At 44.5% G+C, this 22,230-nt stretch overlaps 1 protein-coding gene across 1 annotated transcript in view; it reads left to right on the top strand.

Annotated features, from left to right (window-relative positions):
- Positions 1–22,230, top strand: part of GTDC1 (glycosyltransferase like domain containing 1) — a 191,432-nt gene that overhangs the window by 37,763 nt on the left and 131,439 nt on the right. Inside the window, exons 2-3 of the mRNA XM_018554051.1 lie at positions 888–1,055; positions 8,263–8,436. Of these exons, the coding sequence (XP_018409553.1) occupies positions 888–1,055; positions 8,263–8,436 (342 nt within the window). The remainder of the gene's footprint in view (positions 1–887; positions 1,056–8,262; positions 8,437–22,230) is intronic.

Raw genomic sequence — 22,230 nt, 5'->3', positions numbered from 1 at the left:
AGCATGTACTTTTTTATTGAGTTTTCAGTTGTAATACATAGGAAAGATAGACACCATAATAACCCGACACATGCACAGAACATTAGAGGACAAGCGTTATACAAGGTTATAGATGTATGCGGATCAACAGTGCTTCAAATAACTATAATACCATCAAAAAGTCACTATAACGACCACTTAACAAACCATTAACGGTAAACAGAGCGGTATTCCACAAAGAGATAGGGTAGGAAAAACACATAGACATACATATAATGCATCATCGTATTATTCGAGAGGATCTATTGTCGGAGTGGACCAAACAAGGGTGAATCAATACTGACAATGGGATAAACTGGACGTCAAGGGACAAGGAACGTCGGGCGATGGAGTAATATTTATTCTATTTTTATTTTTTTTTGTGGTGCTCAGGGTCACTTTTGGTAAATTTTTCTGTGTTTTGTATTTTTTGTATTTTCAGGGTTCTGATGAAATAATATGCATGTTAAAGCTGGCCATACACCTATAGATAATCTGCAGATTTTCTATGGTCAGATGGAAAAAGTGCAACAGATTCCTGCATCTACGCTAAACTGTGTGGATGGAGGAATCTCCCACTGTGCCAAGCTTCAGTATCTTGCTAGTCGGCCCTGCTGGCTCTCAAAATACCAGAACAATGCCGGCATCCTATCGGATTGTTCAGTTATTTTGAGAGCCAGCGGGGCCAACTAGCAAGATACTGAAGCTTGGCCCAGTGGGAGCTTCTTCCATCCACACAGTTTAGCATAGATGGGGGAACCTGTTCTGACCCCATCTGACCATAGAAAATCTGCAGATAATCGTTAGGTGTATGACCAGCTTAAGAGTGAATGACCAGCTTAAGAGTGAAACTCTTGTGCTTTTTTTAGGGTCCTCTTCACAAGCTCTGTGCTAAACCTGGCTGAACTTGTAGCCCTTCGGCCCGATCTGGCGAAGTTGAAGAAGGTTCTGTACTTTCATGAAAACCAGTTGGTCTACCCTGTGAGAAAAAATCAAGAAAGAGACTTCCAGTATGGCTATAACCAAATCCTTTCATGGTACGTATAGATTTACTTCCCTGAATATGCATTGTTAATGTCATTCTAACAGAGTGACATCTGTGACCTAAAATCATGACGCTCAGCATTTTTCATTGTCGAGGCCCATTGTGGCAATACAATTCTTTGCCATGCCCACAGCTGTCGGTTTGTCATTGTAATGTTGCCCTCTAAAAAGGTGTCGCAATAAAGTCTCTGTGCCTTACCAAAGGTGTCCAAGGAGAAAGTAATTGTTTTAGACCATTTGTGTTACCCAAAGCAACCAATCCCTTTGTGTTTGGCCTGCACCTTTGAACAATTACAAAAGAAACAATAGAAGTAAAGCCCTTTCAAGCCCAAACGTTAGTTAGGAAGACCTCATCTTCTATTGCTGTATTTGTCCTCGTTTTGGAGCTGTCTCCTTACCTTCAGTTTATTTGACAGAACATTTGATAGAAGATCTTCCCTCTTCCTAGTTTGTTGACTATCAGACTGAACAGGTAAAAGGATGAATGGAGTGGTACTGGCTAAATTGTTTTTACAAAATTACAGATTAGGTTGAAATTAGCCTCTAATTTCACCTCGCTGCACTGCTTGGGTACAGGAGTTCAGAAAAAAAATCTCTGTCCCACGATACAGTTTTTGCTAAAATGTAACCGTCAATAGATTTAATTGCTCTCTCATCATAACGTTCACTCTGGTTACCATGGACCTTCCACTTACGGGCTTCTCCTCTGCTACTCTCTCATTGTGGTTGGTGTGGAACTAACTGTAGGTGGGTGAGGAATAGTGCAGACCAGGGAGTACCAAATCTCTTACATGTCTGTGAAGGTTCTCATTCACCCAGGTCATGGTATACCTGTAAAAAATAAATCAAGGCAACTGGACTTGCTGTATTTTTATTGAAGATGTTTCGCTGCTCATCCGACTAGCTTTCTCTGAAGATGGTCGGATGACCAGTTTGAATGGAGAAAGCTGGTCGGATGACCAGCGAAGGATCTTTAAGAAAAATACAGCAAGTCCAGTTGTCTTGATTTATTTTTTTTACAGACAAATCTCTTACAATTTATTATACTAATATAACATTTTCCCCCGAGGAGGCCAATAGTCAAAACTCAGGTCGGGATATAGTTGATTGGCTTTTTATTTTGAGTATAAAACATTGTAAGCGGTTTGGGGTGAGCTTCACATGATAGATTATGATAGAATGTCATGTGCGGAAAGGTTACATCTGAGAAACATATGCATGATGCGTAGATTGACTGAAAGTTTACCAGTTGGAAAAACAGAAGTAATCCATCAGGTAGTGAGATGATAATGATCTGTTTATGAGGAAACAACTACTAGTATGATAAGCTTTGCAATTACTTGCAGTTTGCAAACACTAGCAACAACTTTTGTCACAGGCTTTCTGTTTGCCTACTAGTCATGTGCTGGAGATTCCTGTGATCAGTAACTCCACGGATATATCATGGTGGTAGTCTTGGCATACTGTGAGACCTGTACACATAAGCATTCAGGAGTTGTTGAACTGATTTGCAACAAGGGTGTGCTTTTAAACACCTTCTGCCTGGATAATTTCCACACTGTAACCATTAGTATATCTGTCCCACAAGCCCACCGAGTCTACCGGACGAGCAAAGGAGAGTTATTTGGTCAAAACAACCACCTAAAGGCTCCCAGCCCTGTCGGACTGTGTTGCCCGATGCATAGACAAGGCAATTTTCCTTATGCCCTATTGATGAGCTCACACTAACACAGCACCAACGATAGCACATTCCTACGTGCTATCACATTTCACAACATACTTCCATGCATGAGTCCATACCATGAGTCAAATGAAATGTCAAGTTGACTAAAGTTAAAAAACAACAGGAAAAAAGAAAGCAAGCACTGAGATCAGTTTTACAACACATCGCAGTGAGTGTGTAGAGTGCACACTAGTGTACGAATTATGTGCACATTAATGCTTGCCCGTTTGTGCGAATGAGCCCTAAAAGTGAGATACGAAAGACGCCGCAGTAACGGTGTCCCATCAGACAAAGCGTTTGGGGCTGTCTGTTACAGCCGAAAGTTTGGGGTGAGTACGCACTCTATTAGGGGGATGCATTGATCTTAATACAAACCCCAGGAAAGCACTACTCTACCGAACATTGGAATGCTCTGCTTTTTGGCTTTGAAGCGGAGCTGTATATTACAGAGACTTTATCCGTTTACATATATTTTTTTGTTTAGCACAATTAATTGTCATTCGCAATTATTTTCGTTTACCCACCTGAATTTTTTCACGCATATGACTTGTCACTTAATGGTATTAATGCACATGAAGGTGTAAAAAAAGTGAAGGATTTTTTAATGTGTATAGACTGATCCACTTTATCTTTACACACTGAGACACCTAGAAGCACTTGGTTAAAAATCACCTCCTAATCGTAGACAGGTTTATTAACTATTACAGTGCCGTGTTTTTTTATTGATTAACGGCACTTGCATTGATGTGATTTTTTTTTTTTTGGTGATTTTGTAGTTCACAAACCCGATTATATGGTTTTTTGATTCACTTACTAGCGCTGTTAATTTGGTTTAAAACATTTACTAATATACTCCTGTGACCCAAAGTCAGCATCTAGCGGGCTACAGCCCACCTTTTTGCGGAGAGTGCAGAGCCGCGTTGCAGCCGGGAAAGATCCCGGCAATATTTCAGGATCCAACCTGCTGCCTGATGGACACCTTGCTCTGTGTAAGAAAAGCCCTGCACGTACTGCCAAACAGGCAATAGTGCACAGGCATGCACGAAAGTGTGCAGTATGAAACATGCGTGGAAACACAAACGCATGAAAGAAGACGTGCACGGACCAACAGGGTGGCGCACAGGAAGTTGCATAGGACATGCACTAATAGGCTGGCCTATATAAACAAGCTTGTAATGTGCACAGGTTGCTGGAAAGTTTCAGCTTGTCCCTGTCTCCCTGTGATCTGATCTGTTTGTTTGATTCCTGCACCACCTGACTCAGCTTGTTTCCTGACCACGGCCTGTTTGCTGGATTACTCTCTGCCTTCTCCCTGGTAACTCGCTGATTTGCTGCTCTCGACCTCGGCCTGTGACCCCGACATCTCTCCTGGTTCTCGATTCTGTACTTCGCTGCCCGGCTGGCTGTGACCTCAGACTATCTTCTCGACACGCTTCTGTCTCCTGTTCCAGTCGGATCCCCAGGGTTCCTGGACTCACGCAGTGCAGTCTGCTTCATCGGCACACATGCTACTCTGTGTCCACACACTCCAAGTCCCCACTTCCAAGGGTGTTGGACAAGAGGCGCAAGAGCAGCGCCCTCATCCATTCCGTCTCCGCTCAGGTACGTGACACTCTGCCTCTCTGGAGCCAAAGCCAGCTGTGGCCACCCCCTTCCCTGTCTGTCCCTCCAATGAGCGATGGAGAAACAGAGGAAGGTGTGGGGGGAAGAAATTACTGTGGGGAGTGGTGACTGACAGCCAATGCTCTCTGCAAGGGAGAAGAATGTGAGGTGGGAAGAGTACATACTACGTTCCTAATACTTCTAAATTAATAGAGGTGGCTTGCAGAGCAACATAAGGTTTTCCTAAATGAAAATCATTTTTAATTTTCATGTAAATTTCACCAAAGCACCACATGGCGAAATGAGAGGCTAAATATGATGGCATCTGTAATATGCAGCAAAATAAATGCTAGGTAAGTCAAAAAGTTTTGGCCAGAGTTGAGTCTTTGGCTTACCAGTGTCTGTATCTCTCAGTTTTCCTCATGCTTCAAAATATGCCATGAGTTTAATTTGCTTGTTTCCTGTAAATCTTGTAATTCTTCTCGTGTGCTGTGTGGATCATTGGACAGATAGCAGCGACTTCACTGCCTGGAATAGAGAAAATTAGAGGTCAGCTTGCTTTGTCTTGTATAATGGAGTGTGAGCAAGCAGTTTGATAAATTCCGCAACACACAATGTCTCTTTTGCTCCATTATGCCCAATGAAGCAAATCAGCATCACTTTAACGGTGAACGCTTCACGCTGAGTTAAGTAATGTTGTAGACCTTTAACAAGGAAGGCTCGCCATTTTCATGATCGAATAGGACATCACTCACAAGGCTTACTTTATGTAAGCTGCGTTTGAGCTAAAATATGATGATTCGGCCATGTCCCATACTACTGTTACATGCAGTGGCAGTGATCTTGTCTATTAAGAAGACCTTCACTGAGGTTCACACAGTGATCTGACTGCATGTGTGTGTCAGATTAGGGAAATGTTCAGGGATCTCGACTGATAATTCATTTGTATGTTAAAGTAAACATCTTAAAATGACATCTTAGAATCACATCTTAAAAATGCATTCAGGTACTTTAACCATTAACAAAAACGTATCTTATTTGTGTATCACTCAGCTGTAGACCCTCAAATCATCTCTGAATTGATGCTGACACTGTCCTTCCTTCTGGAGGGTGGCTACTTTTGTTCCCCATGGTCCCTGTGTGTGTTGTAAAGTAGTCACCGCTCCAAGCTCGCTCCCGGGATGGACTTCAATCTCATATTTAATTTGGTTTGTAAATGGGGAGCAGATCTCACATATGTCCCCATATAGTTTATATAAAAAAAATTAAAAAAAAATATTTAATTTACTCATTTTTATTGAGATTGTAGTCCATCCCAGGAGTGAGCTTGGAGCGGTGACTACTTTACAACACATACAGGGACCTTGGGGAACAAAAGTAGCCCCCCTCCAGAAGGAAGGACAGTGTCGGCACCAATTCAGAGATGATTTGAGGGTCTACAGCTGAGTGATACACAAATACTGTAAGCTATATTTTTATTTATAACAGGTATTTGTTTAGCCCCAAAATGTATGCAGAGATTTACTGTGCATTCACATCAGTCCCTGTGGGCAATAGATAATCTAAGCTCCCTATCACACACACACACATGCACAGTGCCAATTTAGAGAGGACTAATCTTCCAGCATGTTTTCAGAGCTGGTCTGCCCATTAGATTGATTGCGATCGTCCAGTCAATCGCAAAGATAACACTGGTAGATCGCTATCGCAAGTTGGCTCAATGTCCTGAGCTCCTTCTGCGGTGCTAGTTTGGCCGAATGTGTCGGACGCTGTAGACTGGGAAGTGCGTCCTATCCCCACCTGCAACGCCCAACATGTTTGGTCGCACTAGCACTGCGGGAGGCCTGGGCAGCAAGCGTGTAGAGCCAGGAAGCAGGTAAAAAGCTGCAGAAGATTTGCTGTGCCTGCGACAGGAGAGACAGCCAGGAGAGAGTGCGAGGAAAGAGTGCGAGGAGAGACAGCCAGGGAGAGGAAGCCCACGCAAGCACATGGACAACATGCAAACTTCTTGCAGATATGACCTGACCAAGATTTGAACTGGGGACCCCCAGTCCTCCAAGGCAGAAGTGCTAACCACTAAGCCACTGTACTAGCAGCCCTGGATTTCTGGCAGGATCAACAGGTATTTGTCTTGCAGTTATTGAGCAGCTATGACAAAAGCTTGTGATACATTTGTTATAAATGGAGCAATTAAGAGAAGTTCATTGTTAGAGTTTACATACGTTAATAGCCAATAGCCAATACATAAAATATGCCAAATATCAAGTCCTGTATTAATAAATTAATTCCTACTTGTTTATTTATTAAGCATATCAGTAGTTCTTGAACTAAGAGGAGGCTAGTGTCCTCCTTTCACTTGTCCTTTAAGCTGTGCTTAGGTGATTTTTATTGTGCTTCACAATCCTCCCAGGAGAGGGTCTGAGTGGTCCTCGCTTGTTCCTACATATTCCTTGATAAATTCTTCATTACTGCCATCTTGTATTATTTAGTATAACAAGCACATGACAGTATGGGAGCTGAGAGGAAGTTTAGTCTTTGATGTAATCATCTCCATACGTGTGTCTTATGGCTTGTATTGTTATGCTTTACGCTAAATAAAATGGATATGCTATGCAGACAGGCTAAAGAGGATTCTATGAATTAAAGAGTTGAAAAATGAATGTTAAACAGCAGCATTAGCAGCTCATGGCCTGTCAATGCATGCATTTAGTCCACGGATAGCGTCTTAAAGGTCCACCCCATGCAAAATAGATATTTATGTTCTCTGCTTTTTTTTTATTTTTTATGGGAGGGTTTAGTCACATATGGGATCTTCACAACTTGATAATTTCAGTTCTTTATCAATGTTTTTAGTTCTTTGCAACCACAGCAGCCACTAGAAAGATAAATTGTGGTGTAACTCTCCCTCAATGGGGAGTCCAACTCTGAGATAGTTATGCTTCCATTCTGGCCTTGTGGGAGGAGCAGAGACAGATTACTGCTCACAATTCTTACTACCGAACTCTCTGAGAAAGGAAAGATTCAGATGGACAATATAACTAAGCAAAAGGATTTGCCTTTTTGATAAGGTGAGCTTTAAAAACTGTGAGGTTCCGAGCCTTATGTTATCTTGGTGTAGCCTTTTCTTTAAATCTTTTTTTATTATGATGTATTTAAAGGGTAATTCCACTTTCCCAGGTGAATTTTGGAAAATGGAATTAGCCCCTCCAATCGGGTCCCCTCTACCCCCTTGCTATACTTACTAGTCATGGGCTCGGGCGTGTTCGCAGCTCCCCGTGCCGAGCCCGCCAGGAAGCTGACAGTGCCACTTAGACATATCCCAATCTCTGCAGCTGCGGACCGGGATAATGTCTCAGTACCTGTGATTGGCGCTGTCAGCTTCCTGGCGGGCTCGGCACGTAGAGCTGCGAACACGCCCGAGCTCATCACTAATACTTACCTTTGGGCAAATGCTCTTTCCCCGTGATGACTCACGGACCTTAGACCGCTAGAGCGGAGGGGGAAAGAGGCTCCAGGGACCGGTCTAAGAGCAAGGCGGCTCCAAGGATAAGGCGAGTATAACTTTATTTTCTTCCCTAGACCAAAAGGAGCAGTTAACCCTTGCAGTGCGGGGGTAGCCCCACTGCAAGGGTGAGACAATAATTTCCTGAAGTTCTTCTATAATCAGTCCTGTTTAAATATAACTGAATGGTCAAATTCTTATATGAGCTCAGTCATGGACGGTTCTCTATAAAGCTATAAAACTTTGAAGGTTAAATCAATGTTGTATTTTTTCCTTAAATGCTGTCATTTTGGCCTAGATAAGGGGAGAATTCTTTCTTTTAGTTCATATAGGACATATTTACTTTACACTCAAATGCCTCATTTTTTTGCAGTCTAGTTGCTGACATCATGGTGTTTAACTCTGCTTTCAACATGGAGTCTTTCCTAACCTCCATCGGCACTTTCCTGAAGATGATACCAGACCATCGACCGCGAGATCTGGAGCGGCTTATTAGACCCAAATGTCGTGTCATTCACTTTCCAGTCCAGTTCCCTGATGTCAGCCGGTAATGTAATTCCTCATGTTGTCTAGCTTCTTCATGCTCATTTTTTTGCAGTTATGTCATGACGTTGTCCCTGCCTTTTCTCCTCCTGCAAGGTGAATACCCTGCGTGCTTGAATCATTGTAAAGTATTTTATTATAAGTATAAGATTTAGGGACAAATAGAAGACAAAATAAAAGCGTATGTTGAAAAGTTCCACAAGTAACATGAATGTTTGTATGGTGTGCATTTCACAGATAACTAAAGCCAAACTTTTATAGGGGAGGCTTTGGTTCTTTTTTGGGTCACAGGAGCATATTTACTAATATCCTCCTGTGACCCAAACTCAGCATCTAACGGGCTACTGTTGGCTATTTGCTAACAGTGCAGAGCCGTGCTGAAGCCAGGAAGGATCCCAACAATATTGTCCTGATCCACCCCGCTTCCTAATTGACAGCTGGCTTTGCCACTATAGAGCCAAAGCCAGCTGGGTCCACCCCCTCCCCTGTCTGTCCCTCCAATGAGCACTGGAAGAGCAGAGAGGGGAAGGGGGAAGCCCTGCTGGGAGCAGTGGATGACTGGCAGCGCTCTCTGCATGGGGAAAGCCATGAGCTGAGCGATCAGGGGTTTGTGATTGCTCAGTTCTTGATCTATAGATCTGGCGTGTGTCACATGCCAGCTCAAGTATTGGGAAGTGCGCCACTGCTTTCCTGAAATTGCTGTGGCCTGCACTGTCCATTACTTAAAACCCAACTCCATGCTCGCCTCCCCCTTCCTGAAAGTTCCCCTAGCAGTATTTGATGCTCTTTTTTTTTTTTTTTAATACATGCCTTGTTCTTCTGGCCAGTCACGTGATATGCTGGGTCCTCTTCAATCTTCACCTCAATGATTCAGAGAGCATTGCTGATGTTAGCACCACTCTCAGCACAATTATAGTGAATGTAGGGAAGCATGCTGACACCCCCTCAGGGGGCGGGCCTATGGCGCCTTGCACTACCACTGACTCTGGGCATCATTCAACCCAGAAGTCTGATGACATTTTGTGGTGAAAAGAGAGGGTGCCGTGGGGGTGGCATCTCCAGATAAAAGGTAAGTGTTGCAGCTTAAACTGCTTTTCTATTTTTACACCAACAGGGGGAAACAATTAAAACACAATTGTCTGGAGTTGGGCCTTGCATTGCAATCAGGAACCATGATCAGTGTGGCCCCTTTTTTCGCAGATCACCAGTAAAATTTGAAAACCAGAACAATACAGCAAAGTGACAACTCATTAGCAATGATGATTATTTATTGGGGGGGAGGGGGACCTGCAGAATTTCTACATATAGCACACATAAACAAAAAGGTAAATATACACATAAGAAAATTCCAATGACCTTGTCTAATGATTGTGTGCGCCATGTGAATAGCCCCTGAGTTCATTTAGTTAACGGATTGCACTGCGCCTCTGTAACTAGCTGAGTGGAAATGGAGACGAGAAAGGTTAAGGGATTGCTGTGGCCAAACAGAGATTTATAAAGCCAGCTCTTAGCCCTGAGTGTTTTTGAGTTATTTTCAAATGGTAATTTGCTTTATCCAAACCAAACGCATATAGTGTAAGTAAGTGATTATTTGCATGACTGACAATCATTTCCCTGCCTGCAGTCTTTTTAAAATGCATAATTTTGCAGAGATGCAAAATAAAATATAAAAAAAAAAAATTCTCAAGGCTAAAAGAAGTTTATTTTGTGCTACGTCTGACCTCTAATTTTATTTCTCTTTTTTTTCCTTAACCCATTTTGGTGCTTAAAAGAAGCTATCCAGCGTCTCGTTCTATTTACCAGGTTTTTGAAGGTAGTTCTGGGTTTGGCAGCTGTAGGACTGTGTCAGGTCCATTCATTGTATGCATGGCAAAGGTTCACTTCTGCTGAATGAAATAATTGGCGGGACTGCAGCCATATTAGCTCTGTTTATTATCTCACCGCCATTGGTGATGTATCTTCATAGTTTCCATGCTTGTTGTAATGCACAGAACCAGTGTTGCCATACATGTCTTAGACCAGTGATTTGACACATCACTAAAGAATTTAGGATCCAATCATTCAAGCCTAAGAGCCAGCAAAAGTCAACTCCATCCAAAACTGGTGATTATTCTAGTGGAGAAGCCTATAATAATAATAATAATAATATTATTATTATCCCATGTTCTTTACTTACAATGCACATATCTTATATTATGTAGATGATTCAGGTGGACAGATTTCTCTCCAGTAGTTTGTGTATCTGTCACTTTCAACACATTTGCAGTAAGGTAATACATTTAGGCAGAGTGAGAAGCCAGCATTTGGCCTTCTACTGGCCATATTTGTAGAGCAGAACTGACAATTCCAGTGGCAGTATCTTTCCACTTGAGGTTCTAAGAGCTGTAAGAAGCCAGCATATTATTTATTCAACAGTCCAATGCTAGAGCCTCTTCTGGTCATGCAGGTTTTGGCATTAGGCTGTTGAATTGCAGAATGGTGACTAAAATGAGGGGGTCTGCTGCTCTAGACGGTGGGGTCTGCTGCTCTAGACGGTGGGGTCTGCTGCTCTAGACGGTGGGGTCTGCTGCTCTAGACGGTGGGGTCTGCTGCTCTAGACGGTGGGGTCTGCTGCTCTAGACGGTGGGGTCTGCTGCTCTAGACGGTGGGGTCTGCTGCTCTAGACGGTGGGGTCTGCTGCTCTAGACGGTGGGGTCTGCTGCTCTAGACGGTGGGGTCTGCTGCTCTAGACGGTGGGGTCTGCTGCTCTAGACGGTGGGGTCTGCTGCTCTAGACGGTGGGGTCTGCTGCTCTAGACGGTGGGGTCTGCTGCTCTAGACAGTGGTTAAGGCCCACTATAGAGCCTGTTTATGGGACTTTATAAATGTTAATATTCGCGCTTGCCTTTTAATTATAAATAACTGACAGCTGCAGCGAAAGACCGACAAAGCCAAAAAGCAATGTGGCCTTGCCTTAAAGGAGGACAATGAGGAGGTGAAATGCACTCCTACCCATAGTTAGAGCCGATGTGTGACACTGCAGCTCTCACACGTCGGTTTTATAGCTCGAGAACTGAATCATTCTTATCAGCCTTTACTGGTTCATGAGTCACTTACCCCAAACAAACATGCAGCCAGTTAACCACCTTCCGTCCATGTCGGTCTTCAAGTGGTTAAAGGACGGGACATGATCCCATTGCTGACCTCCTTCTGGAAATTCTAGAAGCCTGGCTGTTGTGCCAATCCAATCAATTCAATACTTTCTCAGTTATTGACTTAGAGCAAGCTTGCAGATGAGGAAAGTCAATGTTAATAACTCCTTATGTGCATACATGTTCTGGGTTAGTGACTTAAAAGGCAAGAGGGTGAGCATAACAACCAGAAACAAGCATTTGCAAAATGAAAAGGCAGCAATGGCGTCTTCCATACTTTCCTCAGGAAAGGTTTTGTTTTTTTTTCGTTTTCATTTTAATTGACTTCCCTGTGACAACGGGGAAGGGATGCAGACTCCTGCAGGTATGAAGTGTAGGCACCTAACGGTGCCTCTCAGACTTTCCTTACACGGCCAAGTGCCATGCCATTATGACAGGCTAAGTTCCAACATTTCTGAGTAGTGTCGGAGCTTGCAGCTAAGCCCGACCCCCACACATTCCTGTTGGCCCCTCACTATGATCGGCAGCCTCACTGACCAATAAAAATCATGGGAGGCCAGAAGGGGCTGGCAAGTTTTGGCACTCTCAGGAAGTGCCAAAACTAAGCAAGATAATGGAGGTTGTAGATCAACGCTGCTGCAGTTAAGAAACCACCCAAAGGGATGCTATTCATTCACCTAATGTCCTGGTGTAAATAGCTGTGCCAGTGAGAACTACTCAAAGTGTGACCACAACAAGGTTTAAGAGGTTGCTGTGATTTTTGCACACGTATCTGGCTTGACAAAGAGGGACACGTCCCGAAACACATTGACTTGGATAATATGGAGTGGGCAGTGACATTAACTGAGGATGTTATTATAGCTGGCATGGAAATAGCGCTGGCATGGAAAATTGTGCAGGGGCAGGCTACTGCCTTCCCAGCTGCCTGGTCTGTCGGCCAACCTTGAGGTGGAGAAGGAACGATTGCAGGACTCCCCTAGCATTGCCGCTGGCCCCCAGCTTTTGCTTTTACTTTTCATACCCAGCTGTGTAGACTGCATCTTTTCTGCTGGGTACATTTGAGTGCATAGGTTGATCCTTTAATTGTTAATGTTAAAGACCTGTTTTTATTGCTCTCTCTATCTTTTTTTTCTGCTATGATATCTGCACCCTCTAGGTACCTCTACTTCATACCTTCAGTGACAGAGCCCCCGTTCCTCCCCAAGTGACAGAGTCTCTTTAAGCTTCGCCATCATGTTGAATTGCCTTGCAGTATATCTAGTCATTTCCGACTCAAGGATTCGGAAAGGCTTGAAAAAGATAAACCGCCGAGCAGGCACCGCAGCTTATGCAGACGAAACAGGTACAATGAGCAGGAAGAGATTAATGCATTGTGATGCTGTGAAAACTCCAACAAGGAAAACGCCTTTGTTGATATGGCAACAAAAGTTTTCTGTTTGGACTGCACCGACCAAAGTGCCATTCCGTACTGACATCCAGTGTAAAAAGCACCTCGAATTCCATCCGTCATCCAGATCCATCCCGGGAATATAATATCGCTGCCGCCATTCAGCGGCTAGTTGGAGAGTCATTGTGAATATTTAATGGGCGCAGAAGATTGTTCCAGTTACTGATCTGCTATTTTACAATACACCTTTTGCATTTTTTAGAAGCCGGAGAACAATACGACCACAAACGCTTGTCTCCTCTGGCGTTCTTTAATCCACGCCTGGGTAATGGAAAAGCCGTGTTTGAGTAAAATGCAGCGAAAAGGAATTTTTTTTGTAACGTGTTATTTTTCTGAAAACACCGTCGGTGAAGAAATGTGAAAAAAAGAAGAAAAAAAAAAGACACGCTAACCTCATTCTCGGCAGTCTGTTCCCGGATCAGAATAGAGAAGGAAAGTCTAATCCTCCTGTATTGCCGCACAATAGCTATGGAGTTTGTATTATTTAAAGGCTTAAGTGCCGCACTGAGTAGATGTGGCACTTAACTGTTTACAAGGAGGCACTTGAAATCATACACTGCAGCCTTTCTCAAGGCCTTGTGTAAGTGGCCTTGTTAAATCTTTCCGTATCACCGTATCTCTTGTCCTCTGTTGTTCTGGCTTGTCATGTAGAGTTACATTATACCTGCCCTTTTCCGTAATTACCTTAAAGTGTTTTTCCACTTTTGCAGGCAAATTGAGGAAACTGCACAACATGTTTGTTGTGTGTTCCCATTCGCACAGCATATCAAAAAATTAAAACTCAAAAATATGTATTACCGTTTCGATTTTTGGAGCAGGCTTATGGGCAGACTTCAAGTTACTCCCAACAATCTGAAAGTGAAGGCGGACAAAGAGAGGATAGACTTCCTCTCATTAAGATACAATGCAAAAATCAAAGCTAGACATCTTTTTTTTTTTAAATCCAAGTTTATTAACCAAAGATGCAAACTGATACAAATATTGCATGTATAGGCCTGCACGCAGGCAGCCAACTGTAATACAGAAATAATAAAGTATATTTAGTATCGTATGTAACAAAACCTCAAACGAGACAGTAGTACATAAGGCACAGTGGCACAGTGAATCAATACAATTCTAGCTACGAGATTACCATTTTTGTCACTGGTCAAGCAGCGCAATTTAGCCGTCCCTGCAAAATTTCTAGTTGCGATTCTGCTCATAGTGGCAACCTCGCGGCAGGTGCAACCACCCACTGGCAATGCAGGCAGCCCACCCATGCAAGGGAGGTCATGACTTCCCGCGAGCGCAAAGCCCCACATAAGGAAGCCATATCTCCCGAGCGATCATCAACTGTGCAATACGATGGCTGTACGGCAGTCTACTTATGAGGTAGTAGAGAAGAACAGACATTTAAAAGTAAAGGCAGGTGTGAAAAAGAGAGAGGGAGGGAAAAGGAAGCAGAGAAGGAAGGGTCTCCTGCCTTCCCCAGTGACCCCCCAGTGGAACAGAGCACGTGACCGGCATATTTCATACAAGATGCAAAAACTACACATATCTTAGGGTAAGTGTGTCCCAATGAGGGAATAGTACTCCTGAGCCCCCCTCAGGGGTCACAATCCGCAGATAAGCATCAGAAACCGCGCAATGCGACCATGCTCTCCAGGTGTTCCGGAATTTCTCCTCAGTGTTGTGAACCGTGGCCGTTAGATCCTCCATCTGGTGAATCTCATTGACCTTTGACAGCCAAAGGCGCAGAGATGGAGCTTGGGTCGATCTCCAGAGGGCCGGGATACATGCTTTGGCGGCGTTTAGCAAGTGTATTGATAGCGACGCCTTGTAATTACACCTTGATAACCTGGTCATGTGCAGGAGGAACACCTCTGGGGTCAGATCCAATTCTGGTGTCACTAATTGGTTGATCTCTCACCTCCGTGATTTCAAGTCCGCCGTGATACGGGTGCTCAGATACGGCAATGAATGGGCTTCCCATTTGAAGGGAAATGCGGCCCGAAGTGCATCCTGTTCTACTTGAGGCAGCGTAATGTTCAGCGCGGCCGATTTGGACCAGTTGATCGCCAGGTTAGATAGAGAGCCGTAACATTTGAACTCCCGCATGAGTTCTGGCAGGGAGACCTGTGGCTGCGTAACAAAGAATAGGAGGTCATCCGTGTATGCAGAGACCTTGTGTTCCATAGCGTGTTCCCGGAAACCTGAGATCCCCCCATTTAGTGAAGTCCCGCCCCTCTGGATGCAAGGTACGCCACACATCTATAAGCTGCAATTGGTGGAGTGCCGACTTGAACTTTCGAAGGTATGAGAAGGAAAGGTGAGAAGCACCCCTGGAGGTGTCCACCGTGGGATCCATGGCCAGGTTAAAATCTCCGCCTAGGATCAATGTCCCCTCCTGGAAGGCTTCCAGGCGAGGAAGAAAAGATTGCAAGAACTGCAACTGATCTGTGTTAGGTAGATATACATTTGCCAACGTCACCATATTTTCACCCACCCGTCCCTTAACCACTAGAAACCGACCCAGCTCATCAACCAACTGATCAACCCCTGTCCAAGCCACCGATTTGGAGAGCAATATACTCACTCCTTTGGACCTGGAGAGCGGTGATGCTGCATGGTACACCATGGGGAAATCCCGATTGAACAATTTTGGGACCGCATCTACTTTGAAATGTGTTTCCTGTATAAACGCCACCTGGGCTCCGGCTCTGCGCAGGTCAGAAAACAGCCTCGATCTTTTTTCGGGAATGTTCAACCCCCTGGCATTCAGGGAGTAGAACAAGAGAGGCACCATGGTATTCCACTGCCCCGTTGAGGGCACAGGGGGAGGCAGGATGGGAGGGTAGCATAAAGAGGATGGGTGGAGCAGGGGTGGAAGGGAAGTAAACAGACAAGGTAGAACAAGAAAAGAGGATGCAGACAAGCTAGAGTAGAGAAGGTAGAACAGAAGAAGCTGACACTGACTACAGGTCAGCTAAAACCTTATTGTGAGGCACGCCCACCCTGTACAGATAGGGTGTGAGCGTGCAACCTATGGGGGTGAAGTTATCACCAAACAGTGGTCAAAACAATAGCAATGTAGGAGATGCATCAGAACGGCACCTCAACCTAGCATATTAAATATGAACACAGTGGCCTAGCATGAGCCCACCAGAAACATGTCTCTCCCTTCCCAGGCAGGAGGCCAGAGGACCCATGGTGTGGTAGAGTGCCGCCCCACAGCTACCTTAGCAGGGTTCCGCTGCTGACAGGTCTCCACCCCCCCATGGGCAATCCGCCACCCCATATCTAACCGGCTAGCTAAGTAAGTATTATCAGCATAACTTATGCATCTGTGAACATGACTCTCTGTTAGTAAAATCAGAATGTTGAGAAGGGGCGCACCCCTAGGCCCAGGGACCCCGTAAACAGGTGAGGAGCAACCATAGTCATTCTATAATCAAACGTGGCACCCAAGGAGGGGGCCCTCCCACACAGTTCAACCGTCCGAGCCTCAAACGCTGACTTAGATACTGCAAACAACAGCCGTGACATGTGGGAATGCATACAAAACCTGAGGTGGCAGTGTATACTCCTGCAGGCGGGAACATCAAGCCTCACTCCTGGCATGGGACGGACCTGGTACAGGCCCCCTGCTGGCTCGATTGCGGGATCTCCCCCGTCTGGACGTGCCCATTGGAAAGCTGGCCGAGGGTGGGCAGTCGTCCGAGAAGTCGAGCCAATTCGGTATCGGTATTTCCTCTGTATCCAGAAAGGCAAACAGATCTGGCAGCTGTAAGGGACGATGTAGAGTGAAGGATGAGTCTCCCTTTCGCACAATGAGATGAAATGGGTGGCCCCATCTGTAGGAAGCATCTGCAGAGCGGATGATTTCCAATAAAGGCCGCAAGGCTCTGCGCATACGTAGGGTGTCCCTAGAAAGGTCCGGCATAATTTGGATCTGAGCTCCATCAAAATCCAATGGCCCCTTATGCCAAGCGCGCAGCAAAATCTCATCCTTGATTGAGTAAAAGTGTACTCTACACAACACATCCCTGGGTCGAAGATTGGTCTGAGTTGTAGCACGGGCACCCATGACACGATGCACACGATCCAATTCCATCTCAGACGTCGGGGGTTTATCCAGATATTGATTGAGGATGGCTAAGACTGTGGTGCGAAGATCCCGGCCCGTTGTGGCTTCAGGGATGCCCCGCAGGCGCAAGTTGTTCCGTCTATTGCGGTTCTCACCATCATCCAGGCGGAGGAAAGCTGCTGTAATCTGCGTGCCCATGTCTGAGTGTGATGTCTCCAGAGCTTCCACCCGCTGTGTGAGTGAAGCGGTAGAGTCCTCCACTGTAGCCACCCTGCCATCTAGGGCCTTCACTTTATGTCCGATGTCTTGGACCTCTTGCCGGAGGGCTGCCACTATCCGTGCAGCCATGTCCTCCAGGTCCCCCTTAGTAGTGAGGCGCGGGAGAATATCTCTCCAGTCTCTCCCTTCACCTACCTCAATCCCAGAGCGGGCACCCGGTTCGGGCAGGGAGAGTTCCGTCGAGAACTCCGGAGGCACAGTTGACTCCCCGGCACCCGAGACATCCAGAAAGGGTGAGGATAACGTCCGCTAAAGCTTAGGCCGGTGCCGGGAGATGCAGAGCTCCAAGGATACACGTCCTCACGTCGCCATTGGCAAGCCACGCCCCCAGCTTGACATCTTTAAAGTGACACTTAAAGGTTATTTAAAACCCTCAGGGGTTTTTGTATACACCTACTGCTAGCAAGCAGTAGATATAAGCAAAAACATTCGAAATAGAAGAAAAGTAAAAAAAAAGTTTAAACTTACCTGTGTCTCCGCCGCGCTCTCCCTTCAGAAGATCTGAAAAATCTCGGCCGGCTGTAAAGGATCATGGGGCGGGCACATGCGCAGTTCAGATCTTTGGCTGGGAGACGAGGAGAGAAACAAGGTAAGTCAATGGAGGCAGCATGCACCCGCACAGACTCCGTGGGACAGGAAGTGCCAGGAAGAGAGAGGAGTCAGCACTAGAATGGAGACCGACACCAGCGCTGGGGGACTCCTGAAAACTACAGGAAAGAAAAAGATGATCGGATCAAGAGGCATCATTTAAGGTAAGTGCTAACATTTACATGGGGGGAGGGAAAATTTTTTTTGCCTTTAATATCACTTTAACTCAGGAGTTAAATCTTAAAAATACATTCAAGTACTTTAACTATTAATAAGGCTGAACCTTATGTGTATATCACTTGGCTGTAGATCCTCAAATCATATCTGAATTGATGCTGATACTGTCCTTCCTTCTGGAGGGTGACTACTTTTGTTCCCCATGGTCCCTGTGTTAACTGCTCATTTGTGTCTAGGGGTATTGTGTAAAGGATTTTTACTTACCTGATCCTCACTGGCTCCAAACCGGCACCCACAGCCTGTTCCCTCGTACAGCTTTGCCAGTTGGAGACCCGCTGACATTATCACGACTAATGCAAGACCCATAGCCCTACATTTTACATGATGACACCTAAGGAAAGTCCACATGCCAGAACGGAGGTGAGAGAGGTGAGCTCTGATCGCCGGGAAACGGGGATCAGGTAAGTAAAAGACCTTTACAAAGGTGTCTTAGACAAGAACAAGCAGTTAGGACAGTGTTTCTCATCCTCTTTAACCTCAAGACCCACAGTTGTCTTTGGTCATTAAGTTGCGGCCAAAGTCGCACTGCAAGGGAACGCATGGCATTGCAGTACGATGCGTTCCGGTGCAGGCTCCATCACCAGAAGCAACAGTAGGTGCAGTGGATTAATCGCATGAGACTGTGATTAACGCAATATACTAGTGGGAACGGGCCCTCAAAAACACAACCACATACACAATCTCACACACTCACAGACATTCTCACACACTCCAAAAAATAGTTTCTTTTTTTTTTAAGATCCACCCAGTCTTCCTAATTCATGAGAACGGGAGTTGATCCGCAGGCTGGGGTCCAGCAGTGGCTGCTGTGCTGTGGCGTCGCTCCATCCATATGTGCATTGCTTATACAGCTCCCTTGCACATCCTGTAAAGGTCTTGGGAGCCAGAATGTGATGTCACTCCAGTCTAGGCACCTCTACAAGACATGCAAGGGAGCTCTAAGCAATGCACATATGACTGGAGGTCCCTGGCGGCCATACCCCCAGCCCACCCCACTCCACCTCAAGCTGATATTTTGAATGCTGCTGGCCAAAAAAAGTGACTATGTTGATCTAGGAAGAGGCTGAGGAGCCTCTCGCTTAGAAAAGTAGAAGGCATGCAGCGACCCACTGAACACGGGGTCACAACCCACTTTTGGGTCATGACCCATCAGTTGAGAACCAAGGAGTTAGGGTTCATTCACACTGTGTCAGTATATGAAGTATATATGTACTGCAATATAGCCTATGCTGCTTAGCCAACGTGCATTTAAAACACACTATGGCCTGGCCAGGAAGGGGGTCTAAACACCTGGTCTTGAAGTGGTTAATACATTTTTAATTGCATTATTGTTTTATATTTGCCTTGAGGTCAGTGTAATATAAAATACTTTTCCAATTCAGTTGTCGGCTAGCTTTTAATTCTCCCCTTGCAACCATGACAACAGTATTGTGTTTGAAAAGAGAACCTTTCAGGATATATTAGGACAATTTAGTCTGTAAAGTCACACAGGAAATGGACAGCAATCCACCTCAAGTAGCCACTAACAGCAGAACCTGTGATAGCTCTACACGCTTACTTCCTGTCTGTCCTGTCTTGTCTTTCAACGGCCGCATTGTCACCCCTTATTGTGTCTGAAATGGCTAAATACACTGAACAATGGTCTGCACAACGCAGTTAGATACAATGTTGAATATCCTGTGCAAGGACTTGTTACACATTTATTTGCAGATAGCAAAGCCATTTTTTTTTAGTTCTTCAAAGAGTACCACATTTTTGATTGTGTAATTTTTCTCATGAGAGAGGATGTAATGAGCTCTTCCTTGGGAAAATGCCTGCATTCTGCTTCTCATAGAACCTACAGATTTTTTCTGGTCTCTGTAGCGTAATAACATTATAGTAATTGTAAGGATCCCAGCGCAAATTGTTAACTTACACTACAAGATCTTCATAGCTGGGAATTAAAGCTGGGCCCTTCGCCCGAGACATTCTGCACCGACTGGAAATTCTGCACAAACACTAGCGTTATATATGTTGGAAACCGATTTCTGTGTAAAGTATGTACACTGCTGCAAGTATGTAGATTTCTGTTTGAGTTACTGTCTAAATCCGAATGCCAAAGCTCAAATGAACGGAGATCTGTAATCTTTAATACTTCATTATCCACCTTAGTAACAGAGAAATGTGTCAATTTTTCACACGCATGTTAAAAATCTTACTTTGTGGATAGAAGATTACTGTAAAGCCCCAAACAAGCATATTTTTTCTGAAAGCAGAGGAATCATAGAATCAAAAAAAGATACTAGAATTTTTTGGTGAAAATAAAAAAATGGGGTCACATTGAGTGAATAGAAACCAAATAGATACCAAATGTGTCACATGTTAAAATTGTGCACACGCGTTCAATGGTGAAAAAACTATGGTACTCAAAATTGTCCATATGCAACACCTTAAAAGCCTTTACTGCTCATCAGTTTAGAGTTAATAGTGAAATATGGTCCTAGAATTATTGTTCTTACTCCGACATTCGCGGTGATACCCAACGTGTGGCAAAAGAGTAGTTAATGTACACATGCATGCCCTATGCACACATTTTTATTTCACATGCAGATGGCATGGCTGTTTATTTTATTTTTTTACCTTTTTATTTTTTTCTCAATTAACTTAACAAACCTCTATGCGATAGCAGTTGAACAGCAAAAAATTTCCCAGCACACTCACAGCATGCAAAAAAAAAACCTGTCTAACCGCCAAGGTTAAAAACAGAGGTTTTAGATACACGTCTTCTGCAGAATATGTGAAAGCCGCACATGGCTCCTCTGTGTAGTGCGGTCCCAACTCTAACCTATGAGAGTCTCCATCTTGGAGCTTATGTTGCAAAAGATAAAATTGGGTGCAGGTTCGCCAGGAGGCAGCCCAACCTCCTTTAAAGGCACAGGGGCACACCAGGGACCCCACACATCACAACGGCAGCTGAGAACCCCAGTGTGTCACAGCACCAAATCAGTCAAGCAAAACAAATGGCAAACACACTCCAACTCAACTTGTACACCCGCTAGAGAGAGCTGTGTAAATTTTAGGACTGGATGGACATAAATATAAAACCTACTGTATATTAAAACATATAATTTGGATACTGCTTTAAAGAGACACTGTCATTAAACTACATACAGTATATTCTCACAGCAGTATCTCTTTAAAGCTTAACTCAGAAAAGGATGTTTTGACCATTTACACTGTAAAAATAGATGAACACGAATTAAGTGTGTACAAAGTGTGGCCGATCCTGCGTTATGTAAGACATTTACTTTCATTTTCCCTGTACAGTTCCGTCAGCGGTCGACGTCCGGCGCTTACAGTTTCGACTGCAGTGCACAGATCGCTCGCTCTGGAGCTCGTCTGTTATGAAAATGTCTTGCATTATTTTTATGGGTGTAGGTATTGTGGATGCCAAGGACATTCCATCGCTGGAGTAGAAGAGGAGACAGGTTAAAGGCTCCGCTCCGGTGTAAGAGCAAGCCGGGATTGCGGTTCAAGTAACTTTTTTTAGTTCCCTAGTCAACACATGCATTTAACTCTTGCAGTGATTTGTCCTGAGTTCTCCTTTTGAATATTCAATTGAATGGATTTTGTAATATCTGTTTTTTTAAGCTCAAAAAAAATTCCTGTTGATCTGGAAATGTTGGGTACTGATAACATCCTGTGCTTATTAATTACATTGTTCTCTGAGTTCTATAGAGCCACTCCCCCATGTTACAGTCAATAGGAGAGGGGTGGGATTCTGTAGCACTGTTTTGTTTCTGCTCTCCTGGTACAGAAGGGTCAGTGAGCGTTGTCATCTTGGGACAGGAAGTATGTTTAGTGGCAGAATCATCAGTTGAAAATATATATAGATCACTGGTTCGGCCTCATCTTGAGTATGCGGTTCAATTTTGGTCACCAATCCACAGAAAGGATGTCCTGGAACTGGAGACCAGAGAGGGGCAACTAAACTAATTAAGGGGCTGGAGGACCTAAGCTATTGAGACAGGGTTGCTAAATTTAAACTTTTTCACGCTGGAAGAGAGGAGAT

Source organism: Nanorana parkeri, unplaced genomic scaffold, assembly GCF_000935625.1.
Source record: "Nanorana parkeri isolate BGI_ZX_2015 unplaced genomic scaffold, ASM93562v1 scaffold140, whole genome shotgun sequence".
Classification (NCBI taxonomy): domain Eukaryota; kingdom Metazoa; phylum Chordata; class Amphibia; order Anura; family Dicroglossidae; genus Nanorana; species Nanorana parkeri.
The sequence above is the reverse complement of the archived record's forward strand: the minus strand, read 5'-3'. Positions and strand labels throughout refer to the sequence as shown.